Genomic DNA, 20,505 nt, shown 5'->3' on the forward strand with positions numbered 1-20,505 from the left:
AATGGTTCATACCTGCTGTAAATAGAACAGTCAATCTGCTGCCTCTGGCCTTCAGTCGACACTCTCTCTGGCTTGAAGGCAATGAAAAGAAACACAATATTGTCCACCATTGTTTGGGAAGTTCAATTTAAGATAATCATGTTTTTCTGCACTTGAAATTCTGTCTGATTTGTGTCCTATTATCTATTGTTATTGTTGACTGACCAATTGAGAGCTGCTTTTCATGTCCATTACTGCCTTTATGTCAACTGTGAACTGGAGCGGTCATTCCAGGGGTCACTTTTTCTTGTTTAAGCCCATTATCAGGCTTGAGACACAAATTTCATCCCATCCCTTTACCAGTTACAATCTGCCCTCCTCTTTTTGGGCTGCACACAGCTCATTGCTGTCATCTAGTGATAGGGTTTTACTACTACAACCAAAGGAAAGTCATGCCTTCTGCTTTACTGATGTGTCGGTTTGGTTTGATCTGGTCCATAAAGTAGGTGGCATGGTGCTGTTCAGTTTAGTGGTGCTGAGCCTTTCTGTGTTGGGTTTCCACCATAGACCATAGATAATACCCTCTGAAGACAATGTGATCCACCATCCTAACAAGTAATTTCAATATCAAACAGGATATGACAAATGTCCAGACAGTCAAAATTAAAAAATTGTCTTTCCATGCTGTGCTTCATAAAATACATAAGAAATACACAAGAAAAAAAAATGCAACCACTTAATTTGCTTACCTTTTTCTAATGTAACTTTTAACCCTTCAGGCCTCTCATTATCACAGACCTTGGCCCTGTTAAACATCCTTGTAATGCTGGATCACTCTGCTCAAGAGCTCATAAATTGAAGGCTAATACCAAAATACAAATAGACTGTACCCAGGTTTATTCCAAACAGAATAGTAGAATGTGTTAATCATAATAGTGTGTCCAATATATTCGCAACAGATTGTGGTACATAAGCCTGTTCATTTGGTATAGTTTGGTGTACATTGAGTAGTAAATAACACTGAAAATAGTGTCAGTAAACAGCACATACATATTAATATTACTTTATTTTATCAGTGTAAAAATTAAATGGACTGAATTAATTTGAATGGATACATTTACATATGCGTGATAGCTCACCAAAGTGTGAAATGAACAACCTGTACAATACATCATACATCAACAGCAGTCTCCTCTTTTACTTGAACCAGTACATGTAGTTGGACTGCACAGCTGGAAGGCACATATTGTTGCTGCAGGTTCCTCCATAGCTGGAAGGACAGGCTGAACAGGGAACCCCCACTCTATACGGGGCCTCTCCAATCCAGTTTCCTCTGCGGAAGAAACAAGAGCATAACAATCGGCAAAGTGGAGTCAGTCTAACAAATACATTCTCCAGACAGAGGTTTGTCTGATCACCAGGTGTGTGTGGACCAAAGTGCAAAAGAGAAGCAAGGCAGAAATACCAAGTCCGTAAAGCAAACTCTATAATCCAGGAGGTAGCAAATGGTCAAGATCCAAAAAGGCAGGCAGAATCAGGCAGACAAATTGATCTTTCAAGGCTCCTTTATGTCTTTGGGTAAACTCCAGTCCAGGACCAAAGTTGGGGAGAGTAGGTAGAGAATGAAAGCAGGAGGAGGGGTATGCAATACAGGTGCAGGCAGGAGCATACGATGCTGATTTAAGTTCATAGAAATTATGCTGTATGAATGTATGAATGTATGCTGTGTTACTTCTTGAGAGTAGTAACTAGTAAGTATAACTAATTACTCAAAAAATTACTTTAAAGTAACATGTCTAACACCATTAGTTTGTGAACATGTGCCATATTCCTTCCAATTCCTAATGATGACCTTAACTGAACTCCAGAATAAATTTGTTTGTACTAGTGATGGGCAAAAGATGACGAGGCTTTGGAGCTTGTGTCACCCTTCCTGAAGCGGAGTGATTCGAACCGCCGTGTTGGAGCTTGTATCAAAACACCAGTGTCACGTGACCGATGACATGCGAAGCCTCAAACGTCATCGCTGTTTCGCTTCACGCTTCATTGCTTCAAAATGTGTCAAAGCTTTTCATTGGCTCATAGTCTTTCAGCGTGTGGCATTGGCTCATGGCAATTCACTGCATTCTGAGCCAATGACAGCTTGACAGGTTTGACAGATTTGAGTGGTTTGGTACCATACCAGCTATATAAGATGCATCATTATGCTTCAAAATGGGGTTGTGAGAAGACTTGCAAGTATCTGTGCATCCCAGCATAATCTGTTCCCTGTGAAAGCATATTTTCCAAATCTGGGGAGTTGGTCAGCCAGAAGGGGAGCTGCCTGAAGCCTGCGACAGTAGAAAAAGTTACACTTCTCAATGAAAACCCGAGAAGACAACTAACTTGTCTGCTTCCGTGAATAATCATTCCAAAACAACCATACAAGTCCCCAAATGACAAACCATTATCTTTAAAGGTTTTCCTTAAAAACACATCACACATGTCGTCTTGAACTTTGAATCTTTTTCGGCACAATTGTTAGGAAAGCCTCAGTGCTTCATGAGGCTTCACTTGCCCACCTCTAGTTTGTACCCATTTTCTATTTTTTTTTTCCCCCAACAACCTTTTCTCTGGGTGGCTTGGATGAAGGTTGTCTTTACTGTCTTGTCTTTATGGTGCAATGTAGCTAGGAATTCTGATATACTTCTGTTGACTCAACCTTCTTTTTACTTCAATGACTTCTCCCTGGTTGTACCGAAAAATATTCAAAGCTCAAATCAAAGTCTACCAGTGCCAACTAGTGTTCAGCTTCAATTACAGCATACAGTCCTCTTGCTACTTAGGTTTACTTCAAATATGTGCTCAAGACCTGTATGGTATGTTACATACCAAACGTCCTGGTCCTGGTGTGTAGTTGTGTCTGAAGTGGTGGAGTACTTCTTCTAAATTTGTGGTCATTATCTTGGTCAAAAGTGCAGAAATAACCCCAACTACTTCAATAAATTCCTCAGCAGGTTCCACATACTCTGCAAGGTCTAAAATGTTTTTCACCAACACCAGAGAAAGTTGAAGCACATCCCGTGTAGTCGCATTGTTTTGAAGACTTCCAGGCTTCACCAAAGGTCTGCTACTCAATTGCCTTTGTTCTAGTAGTATCAGCGGAACAACACAGCTGTGTCTGGAGGAGCCATCTGAGCTTTTGAAGGCCTGCAAGATTTAGTGCAGTAGCTATGGTATCAAGACCAAGGCCTCACAATAACCTATGACTCTGAGTCATTTACTCATCAGGTGCATTTTTAAGTAGTCAGTCTTCTAAAGCCAAATTATATTGACCATAATTACATTTATCAATATAGGGGAAACATCCAAGATGGGAAATACTTTTTAGGGCCTGGATTGTACATAAGTGGTAGGCGCTCCACCCACCTGTCCCAAATGTTCCTGATTGCAGCCAGTTTGTCATTTTGCCAGCAGACGGGTCGTGTATCTCTGTCATCAGATCGAATAATTCTTGAAAGGACATGAAACTGTTGTAAGGACATAGTTGCCCAGAATATAGGCCTCCCAGACTCTGCATCCCACAGACTTTTTGTAGCCTCATTGTTTGAGCGATATACTCCAGCTAAAATCAACAGACCTATGTAGGCTTGGAGGTCTACCAGGTTGATTTCTCTCCAGGTGTCCCCAAACACACGCTTCCCCTTCAGGTTTGTCATCTCCAGTATAATTCCTTCAATTGACTCTGGTAAAAAGAGTTGGAATTTGGACTTGATGTCATCCACACGAGATGTTGCATACCGTGTTGGCCCTGGCGTCATCTTTATGATGTTTTCCACTCTTGCTCTACTTCCTCTGTCCTGGGGGGGATAAAGGACAGAGCAAGTGTCCACTCTTGGACTGGAATGTCTCCTCAGGTGCCTGTTCTTCAGATGCCTCTAGCTCTCCATCTGTTGACTGGTCAGTCTCCTCAAAGTCTGGATCAAAATCTAGGTTGTCTTCCACTTCCGAGACATCCTCTTCTATCTCTGGTTCAATTTCAATGCCCTCTTCATCATGTCCAAAAAGCTGGACCAGAACCTCTTCGACAGAGAACCGCTGGGTCAGTGGCCTACTCATTGTGCTCAGAGTAAAAGGAATGCAAAGCAAACATCATGCTATATATATGGGGTCTGCGTGAAGATGATACATTGATTAGTCTGAAATGGGTGGTTCACATGGAGGATCGGCACAAAAGCGTGGGAAAGAGATATTCTCTCAAAAGCACAATCAGATGGTTGGTTTCAGGATGAGATCTGTCCACAAACAGATGGATAATGGAGGCAACACCTCATCATGATGCTCCGCCTAACACAAGCTCCAGACCAAGGCTGTCAGCAAACTTCTCCACTTCCTCCACCTTTGGCATTGGCAAAGGTTCACTTCCAGTTCTCAAGCTAAGCTATCAGATCTCAGGTCACCATCTCTTTATCCAATATTGATACAGTGAAAATCTTTCATCTTCACCCTACTCAGGAAATTGGCCATATGGATCTTTAACAAAGCAATGCAAACCTCAGCACTTCCTGAACTTCTTATTGAACTTCTCACAAGTTTACCACAGATTTTAAACAGGATGGAGAGAGCTCTGATGGGAGTAGTCAAAAAATATTCAGGCCCCAAAAGGTTGAAAATGTATCCAGGAAAACAGATCACTATATATATATATATATATATATATATATATGAATGGCAAAGGGTCAACTCACTTCGGTGAGTAGTTGCAGACGAGAAATGTGGCTTCAGTCCACAGAGCTCCCCATACAATCATGCTGTTGCAGGTCTGCACTGCGCAACCCACTCTGCTGGTGGAGGCCCACACCATCTGAAACACACAGCAACACACCATCAAATTTACATTCAACCAGTCCAAAGGTGTGTAGCTGAACAGGCATTGGTGCTGTTGTCACAGAGTCAGAAGCTGCTGCTGGCTGGAGCCTCTCTCAGTGGAGTTTACATGCGGTCTGTGTGTCTGCTGGCCAGCCTCAGCTAGGCTCGGCTCCTGAAGCTCATGGATAGATGCTCCTTGATCATTCTCTTGAGTCATCTCCTGACTTTAACTTACTGTCAGACATTTAAAATTCTGCTTCCATGCCCCATAATTTTAGTTGTTTGAACTTTAAACTTGTGAGCTTTAAGTAATTTAAAGAGTTCAAATGAGCATTACTATCCATTCATTTCAAGCAGAAGTGTGAAATATTCACTTTAGGAATTTTCTCAGCCAATTAACACTTGTTTGGTTGGTGGTTACTGAACTGTTTGGGCCTCACCTCCATAAATTTTCCTCCATACTGAAAACGTCACAGTCACACTGGTTATAACATGAAATGACATCACTGCAGCAGTTATCTGATCTGGAGTCAGTGAACCCAGATTAGAGGTGTGGGGTAGCAACATTTGGCATTAATGAGGTGCTGTCCAAGAGCAGTAACTGAGTTTTACAGATAGTGAGTCTCATGAATTAATTTGTGTCATGAACTTTAGACAGTGAGCTTTGAACTATAAAGCCAAAATCTACAAAGGACAAAGCATGAAAACTGGGTGGATGAATTAACCAGATTTAACCTCAAATGAGTAAAGACAGTTGTAGTCACTATGTGAAGTGTTTGGTTGTCTTATGAACCAGGCCTCACAACAAAGAGCTCAGTCAGCATTTTGCTGTTTTTAGAATTTTTTTAACCCTATGCTCCTGTGACAGTAGTTTTCCAATTAACTTTTTAGATTTGGAATTTAATTTGGTTGTTTTTTTTTGTCTTTTTAATTAGAAAACCATTGAATTTCCCAGGGACACACTCAAATCACCACCTGTGGAATCCAAGGACTCGCTGCACTGAAAATCTATCAAAACTTATCCGTCACCCATCAGTAAGTTTACATGACACCTAAAAAAAAAATATTAATAATTACAGCGTCAGTCCAACCAAAGCTAGACTTTTAAAGTACATGTAAACACATTACCTTGGCTGAATCTGAACTGAAAATTATCGGACTAACTAACTAACTGATAATGCAATTGAAGGTCGATCTACTACTGCATGTATATGCACAGTCGGACTGGAACTGCAGGAGGTGATCTGCACATGTGTTTAAGTTTCACACCAAGCTATAACCCGGAAGTCAAACAGCATTTAAAATGTAAACGCAAATGTAGGTAGTCAGACAAAAGCAGCCGGCTAATATGGCAAAGTTATGTACAAATTTACAAGGTAGTTGTACATTGTCGTGCTAGTTTACCTCTGAGTCACTAACTTGCTAGCTCACCGGTCTTTTTGTCTTTCCACCTCTGTTGTGGTCTGTGACGTCATTGGTCAATCGTAAGTGACCTATTACTCACAAGCCTAAAGAGTGCATATCGCCACCTATCGTAGTGGAGGCAATATGATTTCAACAAATAAACTGATTTCACTGCTGTGCATGGGACAGAAGTCAGATTAGATGGCTTTATTGAGCTATATCCATAGCTTGACTTAACTGTGCATGAAAACATACTTAATAACAGCCAGTCAGTGAGCTCACCTCAAAGGCTTCACATATGGGTGTGAAAATGAGTGATTCAATTGGCAAAATACTGGGATGCACATTACTCCAGTGTAAAGAAGTATATTCTCTCTCTCTTCTCTTAGAAACAGCTGACAAAATACGAGCAGTTTCTCTCTCTACCATGATAAATCATAGTGGCGGTTAATCACTTTATGTATGAATAATAGCACTTATCTTTATGCAAGGGGGCTAACAATCCCTGCTGTTAATTCCAGATGTAACTTAATGCTGGCAGGGTTGTGTGATGCCTACACAACAGTAAAGGTTTATAAGGTGAATGGCTATTACTTAAATGTGGCCCATACATAAATATGTGAATAAAAGTGTCTTTTCTTTCTTACTCCCTCCTTGCATGTGCTGATAAAAACCATCCTTCTTAAAAAAAAAAACAAAAAAAAAACGTTTCACCCAGTTCTAAGCATTTATACTGCATTTACTAACCATGTTCTGCCAAAGTCTCTGTCTCTCCCAGTTCCTCTCCTCTCTCTCTCTGTCCTCATCCTGCAGGTGGTGACTCATCTCCATCCCATGTTCCTGCAACACCTGCTGGTCCCATATAGCATGAATTCTGTAATACAGCTCAACTCCATGAACTTCATGCAACAACATGTTCCTGCCTACACCCCCCCCCCTCCAATGCCTGCCTGCCTGTCTCTCTCTGTCTCTCTCTCTCTCTCTCTCTCTCTCAACCCAACCGGTTGAGGCAGATGGCCGCCCCCCTGAGCCTGGTTCTGCTCGAGGTTTCTGCCTCTTAAAGGAAGTTTTTCCTTGCCACTGTTGCCAAGTGCTTGCTCATCGGGGGATCTGTTGGGTCTCTTTAAATAAATTTATAAAGAGTTTGGTCTAGACCTGCTCTATATGTAAAGTGCCTTGATGTAACTTTGTTATGATTTGGCGCTATACAAATAAATCTGATTTGATTTGATTTGATTTGATTTACCTGTGTGTAGTGTGTACACATGGGTCCGTAGCAGAGCAGTGGGCAGTTGGGATTGCACAGGTGAGGGTAGGGGAACACATAGTCATTGACTTCATCGTACCAGGGTTTGACCAGCTGCAGAATGGACTGGTACCTGTGATGATAGAGAGCATGGAGGTTGTTCATCAAGGGGAGTAATTTACACTGATCAGCCACAACATTATGACAACCTGCCTAGTACTGGGTAGGTTCCCCTTTTGCCGGGACTTATCAGACCTATTTGTCCAGCAGATCCCGCAGATTCTGGACTGGATTGAAATCTGTGGAAATTGGAACCAAGTCAATACCTTGAACAGGTTTTTGTTCCTCAGATCATTCCTGAACCATGTTGCAATGAAGCAGGGAGCATTATTTTGCTGAAAGAGACCACTGCCATCAGGGAATACTGTTTCCATGAAGGGTTGGACAATGTTTAAATCAGTGCTATGTGTCCACACAAATGATCTGACCCACAACACTGTCCAATGCAGCATACTGCCAGCTTGTTTTCTTCCCGTAATGCATCCTTGTGCCATAACTTCCTCATTGAGCAATGCACAAGCACCAGGCCATCACATAATGAAAAAAACCTGATCCTACAGTCCAGACTACAGCTACACAGCCCTCTATATTACAAATTGGGACCTTCTGACACCTTTCTATCAGAACCAGCATGTAATTCTCCAGTAGAGTGAGCTTCAGTGGATCTACTACTACTATCAGACCACACAGTCATGCCTTCACCCTCTACACCCATCATGAACCATGATCTCGTCTCTGATTGATTGTTTTTTCTTCCTTGGAAGACTTTTGTTTGGTCCTGGTCTCTGCTGACCAGGATCATGCCACAGAGCTGCAGTTTTGGAGATGATGTGACTCAGTCTTCAGCAAATCACAGTTTGGTTCTTGTCCAAGTCTCTCAGATCTTTACATTTTACAATTTTTCCTGCTTCAACACATCAACTTCAGGACTCCATGTTCACTTGTGACACAAGTGGCAGGTTACTCTAAAGTAAAGGAATTTGTGTTTGGTATTTCTTTGTTGTAACAATGCCAATAAGTCTTATACCGTTGGAAAGTCTGTCGATTTCCCTTTTAAATGGTGCCACATCTGAAAGCTACATGCTTTTGTGAGATGAGCAGTTGAGATGAGTTTGTGGGGTGCGGCCAGGACAAATTTGCCAAATCTTCTCTGCCAATGCCAAAAAGCTTATTCTGCCTTTGACCCTTGTTTGGTGTTTATTGGATTGTACAATTGAAGTTTGAAGAAACAAGTCATATTGGCAATTTAACAATTTATTCATTTAACAAACAGGAGCCTCAGTAGCATGTGGAAGAACCATACACAGCCACAACAGCCTGGCACCTCCTCCTCATGCTGGTCACCAGCCTGGTCACGCACTGCTGTGGGATGGCATCCCATTCTTCAACCAGCAATATTCGAACATCACGCCCAGGCTGATCCCACAAGTGTTCAACAGGGCTGAGGTCAGAACTGCTGGCAGGCCATTCCATCCTCTCCACTCCCAAATTCTGGAAGTAGTCTCTGACAAACCCCACTCTGTGGTTGAGTTCAGTCCCAGACTGTGGAGACATGGCACTGGTTCCTGAATCTTAACTCAATATCTTTCTACATTTGTCAAGAGATCACCCCCAATGATGAGAAGCCTGGTTTTTCCAGTGAGGGAGGCACCACACCATCATACTGTCTCCACCAAAAGACAGAAGACAGCCTATTGTACCTAAGTGCTGACAGGGTGATGAAACGTAGCAGCCTTTCTCTGATATCCCCCATTATATGGAACTCAGTCTTCACTTGGTACTTCAGATGGTACTAGGGCTCACTCTAAATAATGCTGCAACTTGGTTTTGCGGAGCACCAGCTTGAAGTTTCCTTATCGCAGGGGCCCTATCCAGATCAGTCAAACGTGGCATGCCAATTCTTGGTGCAGACACATACTGACGGCTGTAACAGGGCCCATGCTCACAGGTGCTACAAAAAGCTCAAAACAAGAGTGAATAGCAACAGCAAAATAAGCTGTTTGGCATTAGCAGAGGAGATTTGGCAACGCTTTCATGGGCAACACCCAAAAACTCAGCTCTGCTGCTCACCCCACAAATGCATGTTGCTTACAAATGTGGAAGAATTTGAAAGGGAAATAAACTGGCTTTCAGTATAACATTTATTGGCAACACCCACTGTTATAACAAAGAGATAATCTACCAAACATCAATTTCCTTACTTTTTGTGCTAGGTTTGGTTATTTTTATACATATTACAAAGGTGATGTGTTGTGTGTCAAGTCCTGTCACTCCATCATTGCTTCTAATGTGACCCCAGAGAGAGCATCTAAGATATGAGGAGGAGACATGAGTCAGGGAAGATAGAAACTACATTAACCAAATGTGCATCACTATGTTCAGGGTTAAACGTAACTCTGGGACCTGGTGGATAACTTTACTGTTCATTCTTCATCAAAGTACTTTAAAGCTGCACTCACCCCCCGGTCCTCACTGACAGGTTCTGTCCATAGAACTGCAAAAGGTATGCTGGTCCATGTGCCCACATACATGTAGCAGCCCAGGCCTCAGCCATCTGGGCCAGATTATTGTCCCACACCTGTTGAGAAGAGTTGAGAAGACAGTCACTCCAGCACAGGGGAGGAGCTGTTTCAGGGGCCGCACCTTAATCCACTTTGCTCGGCACATCATACATAGATCAACCATAACATTCTATAGTTTCAACATCCAGATGATCAACCTGTCTATAAGAGCCAGTACCTACTAGCCTCTTGAAAGAGATTTTTTAACTTAATTGAGCCGTTCATTCTAGATCTGATTGATTTGACCTTATCTTTGGGTAAAGTCTCCAATGATATTCTAATGGCTTCAGACAATGGATCAGCCTCCATACTTCTCCTCTTAGATCTGCATTAGTTCATAATATTTATTACAGAGACTGGAACATGAAATTGGCATTAAAGGAACTGCACTAAGGTGGTTCCAAACCTGTTTATCAGAGAGATATCAGTTTGTTCATGCTAACAACAGCTCCTCCTCATGCAATATAGTCAGTCATGGAGTCCCACAGGGTTGGGCACTTGGACTAATCCTCTTTATCTATCTGCTTACGCTAAAGAACATTATGAGGAAACACAGCATAAACTTTCACTGTTATGCAGACAACACTCAGCTTTACTTATCAATGAAGCCAAATGAGGTCAGTCAGATAGTCAAACTGCAGACATGTCTTGAAGATATAAAAGTCTAGATAACCCGTAACTTTTTACTGCTAAATTATTTATACTAAGTTATTGTACTCGGCCTGAAGCACCTTAGAGAAACCCTATATAATTATCTAATCTATGTGTCTTTGTCCCTCACATAAAACAAGTTAGTAGGGCAGCTTTCTTCCACCTGAGAAACATTAGGAAAATCAGAAACATCCTCTCTCCGGATGATGCAGAAAAACTAGTCCATGCATTTGTAACTTCTAGGCTGGACTACTGTAACTCATTACTATCTGGATGTCCAAACAAGTCTCTGAAAGGCCTTCAGCAGGCCACTCTGTTCTCTAGATGGAGGTTTGCTTGTGGTTCCTAGAGTCTCCAAGAGTAAATCTTTCAGTTATCAGCCTCCTCTTGTATGGAACCAACTTCCAGTAACTTCCAGTATCGCAATTTTCAAGATCAGGCTTAAAACTTTTCTGTCTGAGAGAGCTTATAGTTAAAAAGTTAATCCTCTATTCTTTAGCTATGCTGCTATAGGCTTAGACTGCTGGGGGAAGGACTGAGCATATCTCTCTCTCTCTCCTTCCGTGCGCTGACAATAACCATGCTTCTTAAAAATCCCTGTTTCCCCCAGTTCTGAGCATGTTTACTGCATTTACTAACCATGTTTTCCCGAAGTCTCTGTCTCTCTCATTTCCTCGCCTCTCTCCCTGTCCTCGTCACCATCCCATGTTCCTGCAACACCTGCTGCTCCCTTATCTTCATGAATTCCGTACTACAGCATCATCTCCATGTACTTCATGCTGCATCATGTTCCTGCCTATACCTGTTTTGAATATCTCCCTCTCCTGCTTTCATTCTCACCCTACACTACACCCCCTGCCCCACATGCTGCTCTCTCTCTCTCTCCCTCTCTCAACCCAACCAGTCGAGGCAGATGGCTGCCCCCCCCCACCCCCGAGCCTGGTTCTGCCAGAGGTTTCTGCCTCTTAAAGGAAGTTTTTCCTTGACACTGTCACTGTCATGAGTGCTTGCTCATGAAGGGATTTGTTTTAGTCTCATGAAATTATTTTATAAAGAGTTTGGTCTAGACCTGCTCTATATGTAAAGTGCCTTGATGTAACTTTTCTATAATTTGGTGCTATATAAATAAATCTGATTTGATTTATTACCACTGACAGCTGAAGAGAATAATATTGATCAGCTGATTAAAAATGGCACTGGTGGTAAATGTGATGTTTGAGGATGAGAGACTTTGACTGGAACCAAACTGTGTTACGTGTAGACGACTCAGTCAGAACATCTCCAACACTGCAGCTATGTGGGATGACCCTGGTCTGCAATGGCCATGAGGATCAACCAAATTGGTCCAATGAAGGAAAACCACTGAACCACAGACAGGGTCATGCCTGGGTAGGCCCACTGATGATCATTAGGATTGAAGGCTGGACTCTATAACATGTACCATCAATCAAAACATTGTTCAGACCACTTCCAACCTTTGATGGAAACAGTATTCCCTTATGAAAGTGGCCTCTGTCAGCAGGATAATGCTCCCTGCCTCTCTGTTGCAATGGTTCAGGAATGATCTGAGGAACAAAAACCAGTTCAAGGTGTTCACTGGGCTCCGAATTTCCCAGATCTCAACTGAATCTAGAATCTGTGGGATGTGCTGGGCAAACAAGTCTGACCAATGGATACTCACAATCTCCAGGACTTAAAGGAAGCAATTAAAACATTTCAACCACAACCACAACCATCAGCTCCAGCTGTCATTTCACACACTGATGTACAGATGGTGACACATCTGTATCAATGGCAACGGCTCCCCAACAGGGAGATTCTTAGTCAAGAACCCACCAAGCATGCTCTACCTCATGAGCCACAGCACGTAATTTTTGCCAGCAGAGACTGAACAGTGGAACAATGCCCTATTGAACGTGGATATAAAAATGGGCTTGTGCCCATCTAGAATGCTGTTTGTATGTGTGTCTTTGTATGTGTCTCTTAGACAGAACAGTGGAGTCTGGCAGGTCCAATGGTCTTATAACAATGACAAGTATAACAAGTCCCCTCTATCTGATGTCTCTCTATTCCAGAAGCAAACAGCTGGCTGTAACTCTGTTTGAGAGTGTAAAGTCTTTGAGCTGTTTCTCTGCAGCCAAAAACAACACAATGAGAACAGTAACTGAGAACTGAAACTCACATTCACATTATAGTGACACTTGTCACGTTGTTCGTGATACTCTCTTTGTACAAATATCAATTATGGATGCCTTGTAAAGTTTTGAGAAATGTCCACAACCAGAAACTTTGGTTCCTTGATGTATTACTGCTGTCTTGACGGGGTACAGGTAGAGGTCATCATCCTACAGGCTGAGACATATGGTCAAAGATGCTCAGCAGACTCTACTCTTTTTGCTATTGTTCCTTTTATGTTGCTGATGGTCTAGAGTGGGTTAGAGGGTTAGAGTGTCAAACTCATTTTCATCAAGGGCCACATGTAACTGTACAACGGTGTAAATGTAACTAAATGTAACCATACGTAATGGTAAAATAAATGTAAGTACTCTTTAATGTCAAATAACTCTAATAACTAACAAATATTAAACATTCATTTGCATAGATGTAACACAGAAGACAGAAAATGATGTGTGCCTCTGCGATAAGAGACAGAAAATGTTTAGGCAGCACTTTTTACTGAAGCTCCCAGCATCAGACTCTTAACAAGAACCATACTTCTTCGCCTCTAAGGCACATGTGACTAAACCAACCAATCACAGGCTAGACTGAAGCAGATCTAAATGTGATGAGGTAACAACCACAGAAGCAGATTTAATACTGTTTTAACCTTCACAGGCCACAGGTGTAACCATTTGAACCTGTAAATATGTAAATAATAAAGCACAGACACACAAACAATCAACTGTGTAAACCTTGTAAATACACATCCTGTGAACCAACTGGAATACATAACCTAACTTCACTTTTAAACCTTACATTTTCAATTGTGTACAAAATGTGTCTTGTTTGTGGAGCTAATGTGGCTGTAATTTAAGAATTTAAAAATATACTTTTTTTTTAGTTTTCACTAGATATTTTCAGGGATAACAAAATATTTATAATTCAATTTATATTGGGGGGCAAAATATAGTGTCCTGTCTGTCTGTCTGTTCATATTTTTATTCAAAACATGGTTAATTTTAGTCTGTTCAATGCATTTTTTTTCCTGTTTTGCCCGTGTGCTATGAGTTTTGGCCCCTTGTGTGATTGAGTTTGACATCCCTAGTCTAGAGGATGTGAATCCTCATTTCACCACACATACTGAGTAACAGATCATGTATAAGTGAAGGGTGTGAAGGGTGAAGGGTTTACACTGGTTCCATCCAGATCTAAAAAATCTAAAACAGGCTTTGTGCCTGTATGAAGATACCGTCAGTATTGGCACTGTAGTTTTGAGATGAGAGGGAGTTAAAACAGAAAAGTAAATAATTTTCAAACATTCTATAAACAGTGGAATAAACTGTCCTCCTTATGTCTAGTGATAAATTGTTTGTTTGGTGGGAGGATTGACAACTGTGGACTGATTCAGGGACTGTGTCCACAGGCAGCACTTGCATGCCCATTTTCAGAGCCCCTTGCTAAAGCACTTATTGGTTCTATGTTTCAAGTAGGTCCGCATCCCTTCAGTGTTTCATTGTAAATAACAGTGTTTGTTTACCAGTGAAATCACAGACTGTTCCTCTTATCTCAATTTGGACAGTATTGATATTGTAAGTCTTGAATCCTGCATGCTTTTAATCGGTGCATAAGAGAGACATAACTTGGAGCTCAGCAGTATTTAAAAAATTATTTACAGCAAAAGGTTCAGTGAGCACTCTGAAAAAAAAAAAAAGAAAAAAAAAAAGAACAAAGACATTAAATACAGAACATAAATCAGCCAAACAAGCACAAGCTGAACTCTATGACTCCAATACTCACTATCACATTCTTAAAAATAGTCATCCAAATAGAGTAAGTGCACCATATTTCTGACATATTTTAAACTCAGTGTTCAGGAAATGTTTGTGCATCATTCATTTTCTTTATAGACACATTTTATTCAAACATAGTTTATTTTAGACGGTCTGGCATTTTTTCCAATGGCATATTTAACTAAATACTAGGGTTGAGCCTGACACTCGGCTTAAACGAGTATGCGGTACATGTATAGCAATTTTGATGAGTACGAGTACCATACGAGTAATATGAGTCAATATCAGTGCTGGGCTGAAAGAAAGTCCTCCTCAGGGCGTCCTGTGATAGGACAGAGCACAACGGGTCATACTCCGAAAGCCACGCCCACCGGAGGGGAAAACAATCGGCGGCAAAATTTAAAATACACTGTCCAGTAGTTAGCTTAGAATATTATTTCAACATGTCAGATGATTATTTTAACAATGTACAATGAAAAACCCACATGTGTGGGACTTTCTCATTGTCCCTTCTGTTTGCCTTCATTTTCATGGAGAAATGATCCCACTGAACGGCCGGAGGTGACATACATCGATATTTACAGCTACATCATTTAACCTAATAGCGATAAAAAGTTAGGCTACTCCCACACTTCTACATCATTTTAAAATATCTTTTTAAAACCCAAACTTTTCAAATCTGCCCCACTTTATGGGCTTATGGGGTAAAAACTTGATTGGAAACAAAAGCAGTGTTTGTGTGACATGCAGCCCACATCGCGTTTCTCATTCTCACTGTTTCTTCACCGGGTCAGTTTTTTCCAGTCGGCTCGCTCTTCTTACCTTGGTGTAATACAAATTAAGCTGTAGTTAAAATATATTGAGGCTTACAGTAAATATAGCAACTTCTGGCCAACGCATATAAATTTCTGACTTAAAAATACAACTTTTTTGTAGACCACGCCCACCTCCGGTCTCAGTACCGTCCCCTATGAGTATGAATACGGATACGGATAATGTAGATAACAGACATATATACAGTAATGTTCAAAATAATAGCAGTCCAATGTGACTAACCAGATGAATTACTGTTATTAGTATATTTTTTATTGTTACCAGTAGCTGCAGTAGATTCTCAGAAAACCAACAAGACCCAGCATTTGTGATATGCATGCTCTTAAGGCTGTGCAATTGGCCAATTAGTTGAAAAGGGTGTATAAAAAAAAAAATAAATAGCAGTGTCTGCCGTTGACTTTACAAACTCAAAACTATTTTGTACAAACTTTTGTTTCTAGGATTTAGCAACCCTGTGAATAACTAATATTTAGTTCTATGACCGCAGGTTTTGATAACTGCTTCACCTGTGTGGCAGTGGAGTCAGCCAATTTGTGGCACCTTTCAGGTGTTATTCCACTCCAAGGTTCTTGAACAACATTCCACAATTCATTTGCATTTCTTGGTTTTGCTTCAGAAACAGCATTTTTGATGTCACCCTACAAGTTCTCGATTGGATTAAGGCCCAGGGATTGGGCTGGCCACTCCATAACATTAATTTTGTTGGTTTGGAACCAAGATTTTGTTCATTTACAAGTGTGTTTGGGGTCATTGTCTTGTTGAAACACCAATTTCAAGGACATGCCCTCTTCAGGTATTTTGACTTATGCAAACTAATCCACGATCCATGGTGTGCGATAAATAGGCCCAACACCACTCACTCTGTGAGTGGTGTGCGTGACAATCGATGGATGTAATGATAGTGATAATGATAATAGTAATCAAATGAAGCAATTACCTAAATAAAGACTTGAACACACCTTGAATGTTTTTTGGGCTCCTTTTGTTCTATTTGTCTTTTATCTGTCTAACATTTGTAACAAACAACCTGCGTGAGCATATGCTGACATGTTGACAATGTGCTTTATTACATATGAGTGAATTATGATCCCTTAAAATTGTGCTACACGTCATTAGATGTAATGCGCTGTAGGAGCAAGGGGCACTGTACCAAGATGGCCACCATGTAGGCACATCGCTCCAATTGGCAGCAGCAGTAGTCAACACACCATCTATGTATATATGTCTATGATGTAGATGGTTGGACAGACGTGTGCTCGCTCATCCCTACTAAATAATATCACTTTTCATTAAAATGGTCACACAAACATTAAACTGTGGATTTTTTATTTATTTTTTTTTAATTCTTTGATAAGAAGTTAGCCAACTAGCTGAGTAACATTTGCAGCCTGGTTAATGTTACTAAAACAGCAGTAGGTACGATATATTGTAAGACACATAATTTGAGTTCATTTCATTTGTACCACTCTCCAACCCAAACCACCTCATGGAGTCTCAGCAGACAATGATAAATATAAAGCTTCATTCAGCTAAACATTAAAAAGCTAACATAAACAACAAATTAGCATAATCCATCCTGTTGTTACATATCCTACTCAATGCAATGGCTTTTGCACATTGGAGACAAGGTTGCTCTGTACAGCAGCAGCTAGAGAAATTATTCAACACTGACCTGGGATTGTTATCATTCTGCTAGATACTAAGTGGCTAATTCTTGCAGCATCTGTTGACGTACAGTATGAAATATAACAATTTTATAGATAAAATAACATTTTATGATGATTTCATCTTACGAACTGTACATTTTGGTTTATTCATGTGAATAACTGTTATACATTTATTAGTTATTTAGATAATATATCTCTTTGGGTTTCAGCAGATTTATCAGTGGATTAGTCATGTGTACAGCGGCAGGTCAGGAACATTTCTAATGAAGGAACCAGCTGAAGCCCAGACTCAGACAACAGTGATATATTTAGTTAACTTTGAGAATAAGAATTAAACAATAAAATGACAGTCCTGTTAAATACATAAAGAGGGAGCTCAGGCTGGAGCCTCCATGTGAGACATTTTCACTGATGATTATGTGTTTTGGAAATTGGAGCTGCATCTCACACTTTTTCATTACAACACATCATTTTCACACACCAGACCTACTGATCAATGCCCCTGTCCTTGCTATCAAATGAATCGAAAAGATTCTGTTTGAATCATGTTCTTCCCAATGGCATCATTGTCTTCACATCTATTCAAATATCCTACTGAAGCTTATAGCACTTCAAGAAGTTTCAGGTACAGTGCTTCACCTCAGCTGTGCCCCTTCCACAAATCGTTGCATACCAACCTAGCCCTCTTCTCCTATATTATTCAAAGAACGGGAGCTTTGGAAGCTCTTTCAAGATTCAAGATTCTTGAATCTTCTTGTTTGAAGAACAAGCCAAAAACGTGCCACCTGTGGTTATCGGTGAAAAGGACATTCTGAAAGCTAAACGTTTTTAAGTGACAATTTTCCTGAACCAACAAGGGTAAATATGAATAATAATCGGTAATGGGAATAAAGAGTACTGTAATTGATTACGCTTTCCATCTCTATAATGCCGTTACCTTTACTGCCAAAAAGGTAAATAATGCGGCGCGTTACCATAATCGATGTTGTTTTTTCACTAGACCAACTAGATCTCTGAGCCGAGAGTCAAAGATTGTTATCGTTGCATAAATGATGACGATAGGCTGAGGTACAGTAAAATTTCATGGTCAGTCAATCAGATGTACAGGTGGGCGGGTGTTGTCAACAGAAAATCGAAAGCACGCGTAGCTGGACACAGAATGACCGACACAAGTGAGTCAGTCAACGAGAAATAAAAATGGCGAGCCAAAATAATCCGAAAGTAGCCTTCTCTAAATGGAAGTATCGCCATTACTTTCCCTCCAAGAAAGTAAAGGAACGAATGGAATCGTAAAATACACATTATGCCCTGTGCATAGTTCCCAAAACCCCTCTCCACGTCAGTGTCAAATAAATCAAACTTTCTCAGACATCCTGTAATTGAACATGAACGTGTATTTTAAGTTCCGCTAAAGAGCGGTGGAGGTGGGGACAGTAATTAGTAACGGTACCTACTTACCTTTTAAAGTAAATTGTCCAACACTGATTATTCACAATTAGTTTTGTTATGCCATAATGAGACTACATTTAATCTGAGTTTATATGGTAAATAATGAAAAACAGCTTGTACATGGAATGAAGATGTGATGGTGTTGATCACTTTACCATGTACTCCATGTTTGCAGCTGGTGGGAAGACGCTGGCTCTGACTTTGTTGTGATAGTCCAGGATGGCCACCATATCGCTCTGACTGATGAACCTTTTCCGCCGGACTCTCAGGACTTCGGGAGACGAGTCCGGTTTTATCACAGGAGTCACGTCAGACTGTTGCGCCAACTGGGATTCGGTGGAGCTCAAAGCTTGCCCGCTGATTCCTCCCAGCAGGACTGCCCAGAACATAAAACAAACGCCCCTCATATTTACACCTGTGAGATTTGTCAGGTACAAGAACGGAACCGACAGGAGATGCGTATCTCTGAAGGTCCACAAGCAGCTCGGTGGAGGAGTTGACTCTGTTTACCCTGGTGAGGATCTCCTAAGGGGACTGGGTTCACAACCCACCCCGCTGTTTTTCAAAATAAAACACTGCCCTTAAATTCAGGAGGATTCGATGAAATTAAAATTATAATAATGTGTCATAGCTTAAGGCTGAAGTCAGATAACTTAGGAAAGTGTATTGTAAACGAACTTCAATTAGTGGGACAGTCACTGATAGTTAGAAAGGGAACAAAACAATTTTGATTTTTTTTTATATATTTTTCAGTGAAATACTTTTATTTGCTTTTTTGTGGATAGAGCCATTTAGTGGTCATTAAGTCATGAAGTCATTCATTTAACTAACTGTGAAGATCACCGTTTTAAGTCAGCATGTTTTCCTATTACAACATTTGGAGGAAATCTAGGAATCAACTTTTATTACCAAATCCACTCCTCTGGGGCCTTAGGTTAATTTTAACTCATTTTGACTTACATTTTAGGCACATTTTTTTTTTAGTCTGTCTTCTAAGCCCCCTCTGTTCTTGGTATTTGGCATCTAAATGTAAGACGTATGAATGAATGGGAGTGAATGATAAAAACAAAAAGAAATATCTATTCTCATGTGGAATGTGAACAGCACTCTACTATGTCACATTCATCCAACCATCTACCCCAATCTGATGCTCTTTGAACCGTCGCTGTAGTTTTCCATCTGCTGCTGTGATCGTTAGTACGACCTTTAGATGTTGCTTTGTCACAAAACCAGACTGTCTATAAAAGTGGTTGTGGACTTTTGGTCTCTGCAAGAGTCCACCAAGGTCTAGAGTCTTCTTCAGTCAGTCAATGCTGAGGAACCCCAACCTCCGTTCTATCTAACTACCATTAGAGGGCTACTCCACGGGCTCCACCAAATCACCAAATGGTGATGTGTAGACGATTGAGTCAGAGCATGTGCAACACTGCCTTTCTGTGAGATGACCCTGCTCTGAAGTGGCCAAGACCAACCAAAAGTGGTCTAAGGCAGTGGTTCTCAACCTTTTCCAGGGGCCTCAGGACCCGCTTTGCTCAGTCAAGTCTCATTTTCATAAATTAATAAATTCATAAAGGCCATATAATTAATTCCCAGGGTACTTTTTTATTGAAGATTGAACATAAAGGACTGGACTGAATGCAGGAGAAACATGTTGGAAGCTCCACAGTCACTAACACAGCATCTGCAACATGTTGCAACACCTTCAGCATTACAGTTGTCAAGGAGCTGTCCACACACACACCAATCATTCAAGGATATGTCCATCAGCACTACACAGATATCAGAAATGACAAGCAAGGGGCTGTCTGTAAAAGGCTAATTAACAAACGATTCATAAATAACGGTATCCTTCAACA

The 20,505-nt window shown here is 40.8% G+C and overlaps 1 protein-coding gene across 1 annotated transcript; it reads right to left on the reverse strand.

Moving 5' to 3' along the window:
• Positions 1-948: 948 nt before the first annotated feature.
• LOC115057482 (peptidase inhibitor 15-like) lies at positions 949-19,056 on the reverse strand. Its single transcript, XM_029524628.1, has 5 exons — positions 18,805-19,056; positions 9,997-10,115; positions 7,478-7,610; positions 4,707-4,822; positions 949-1,312 (listed from the first exon to the last, which is right to left on the reverse strand). Exons 1-5 carry the CDS (start codon positions 19,054-19,056, stop codon positions 1,177-1,179), a joined length of 756 nt encoding a protein of 251 aa, XP_029380488.1. The 3' UTR covers positions 949-1,176.
• Between the last annotated feature and the right edge of the window lie 1,449 nt (positions 19,057-20,505).

Source organism: Echeneis naucrates, chromosome 17 (assembly GCF_900963305.1).
Source record: "Echeneis naucrates chromosome 17, fEcheNa1.1, whole genome shotgun sequence".
Classification (NCBI taxonomy): Eukaryota; Metazoa; Chordata; class Actinopteri; order Carangiformes; family Echeneidae; genus Echeneis; species Echeneis naucrates.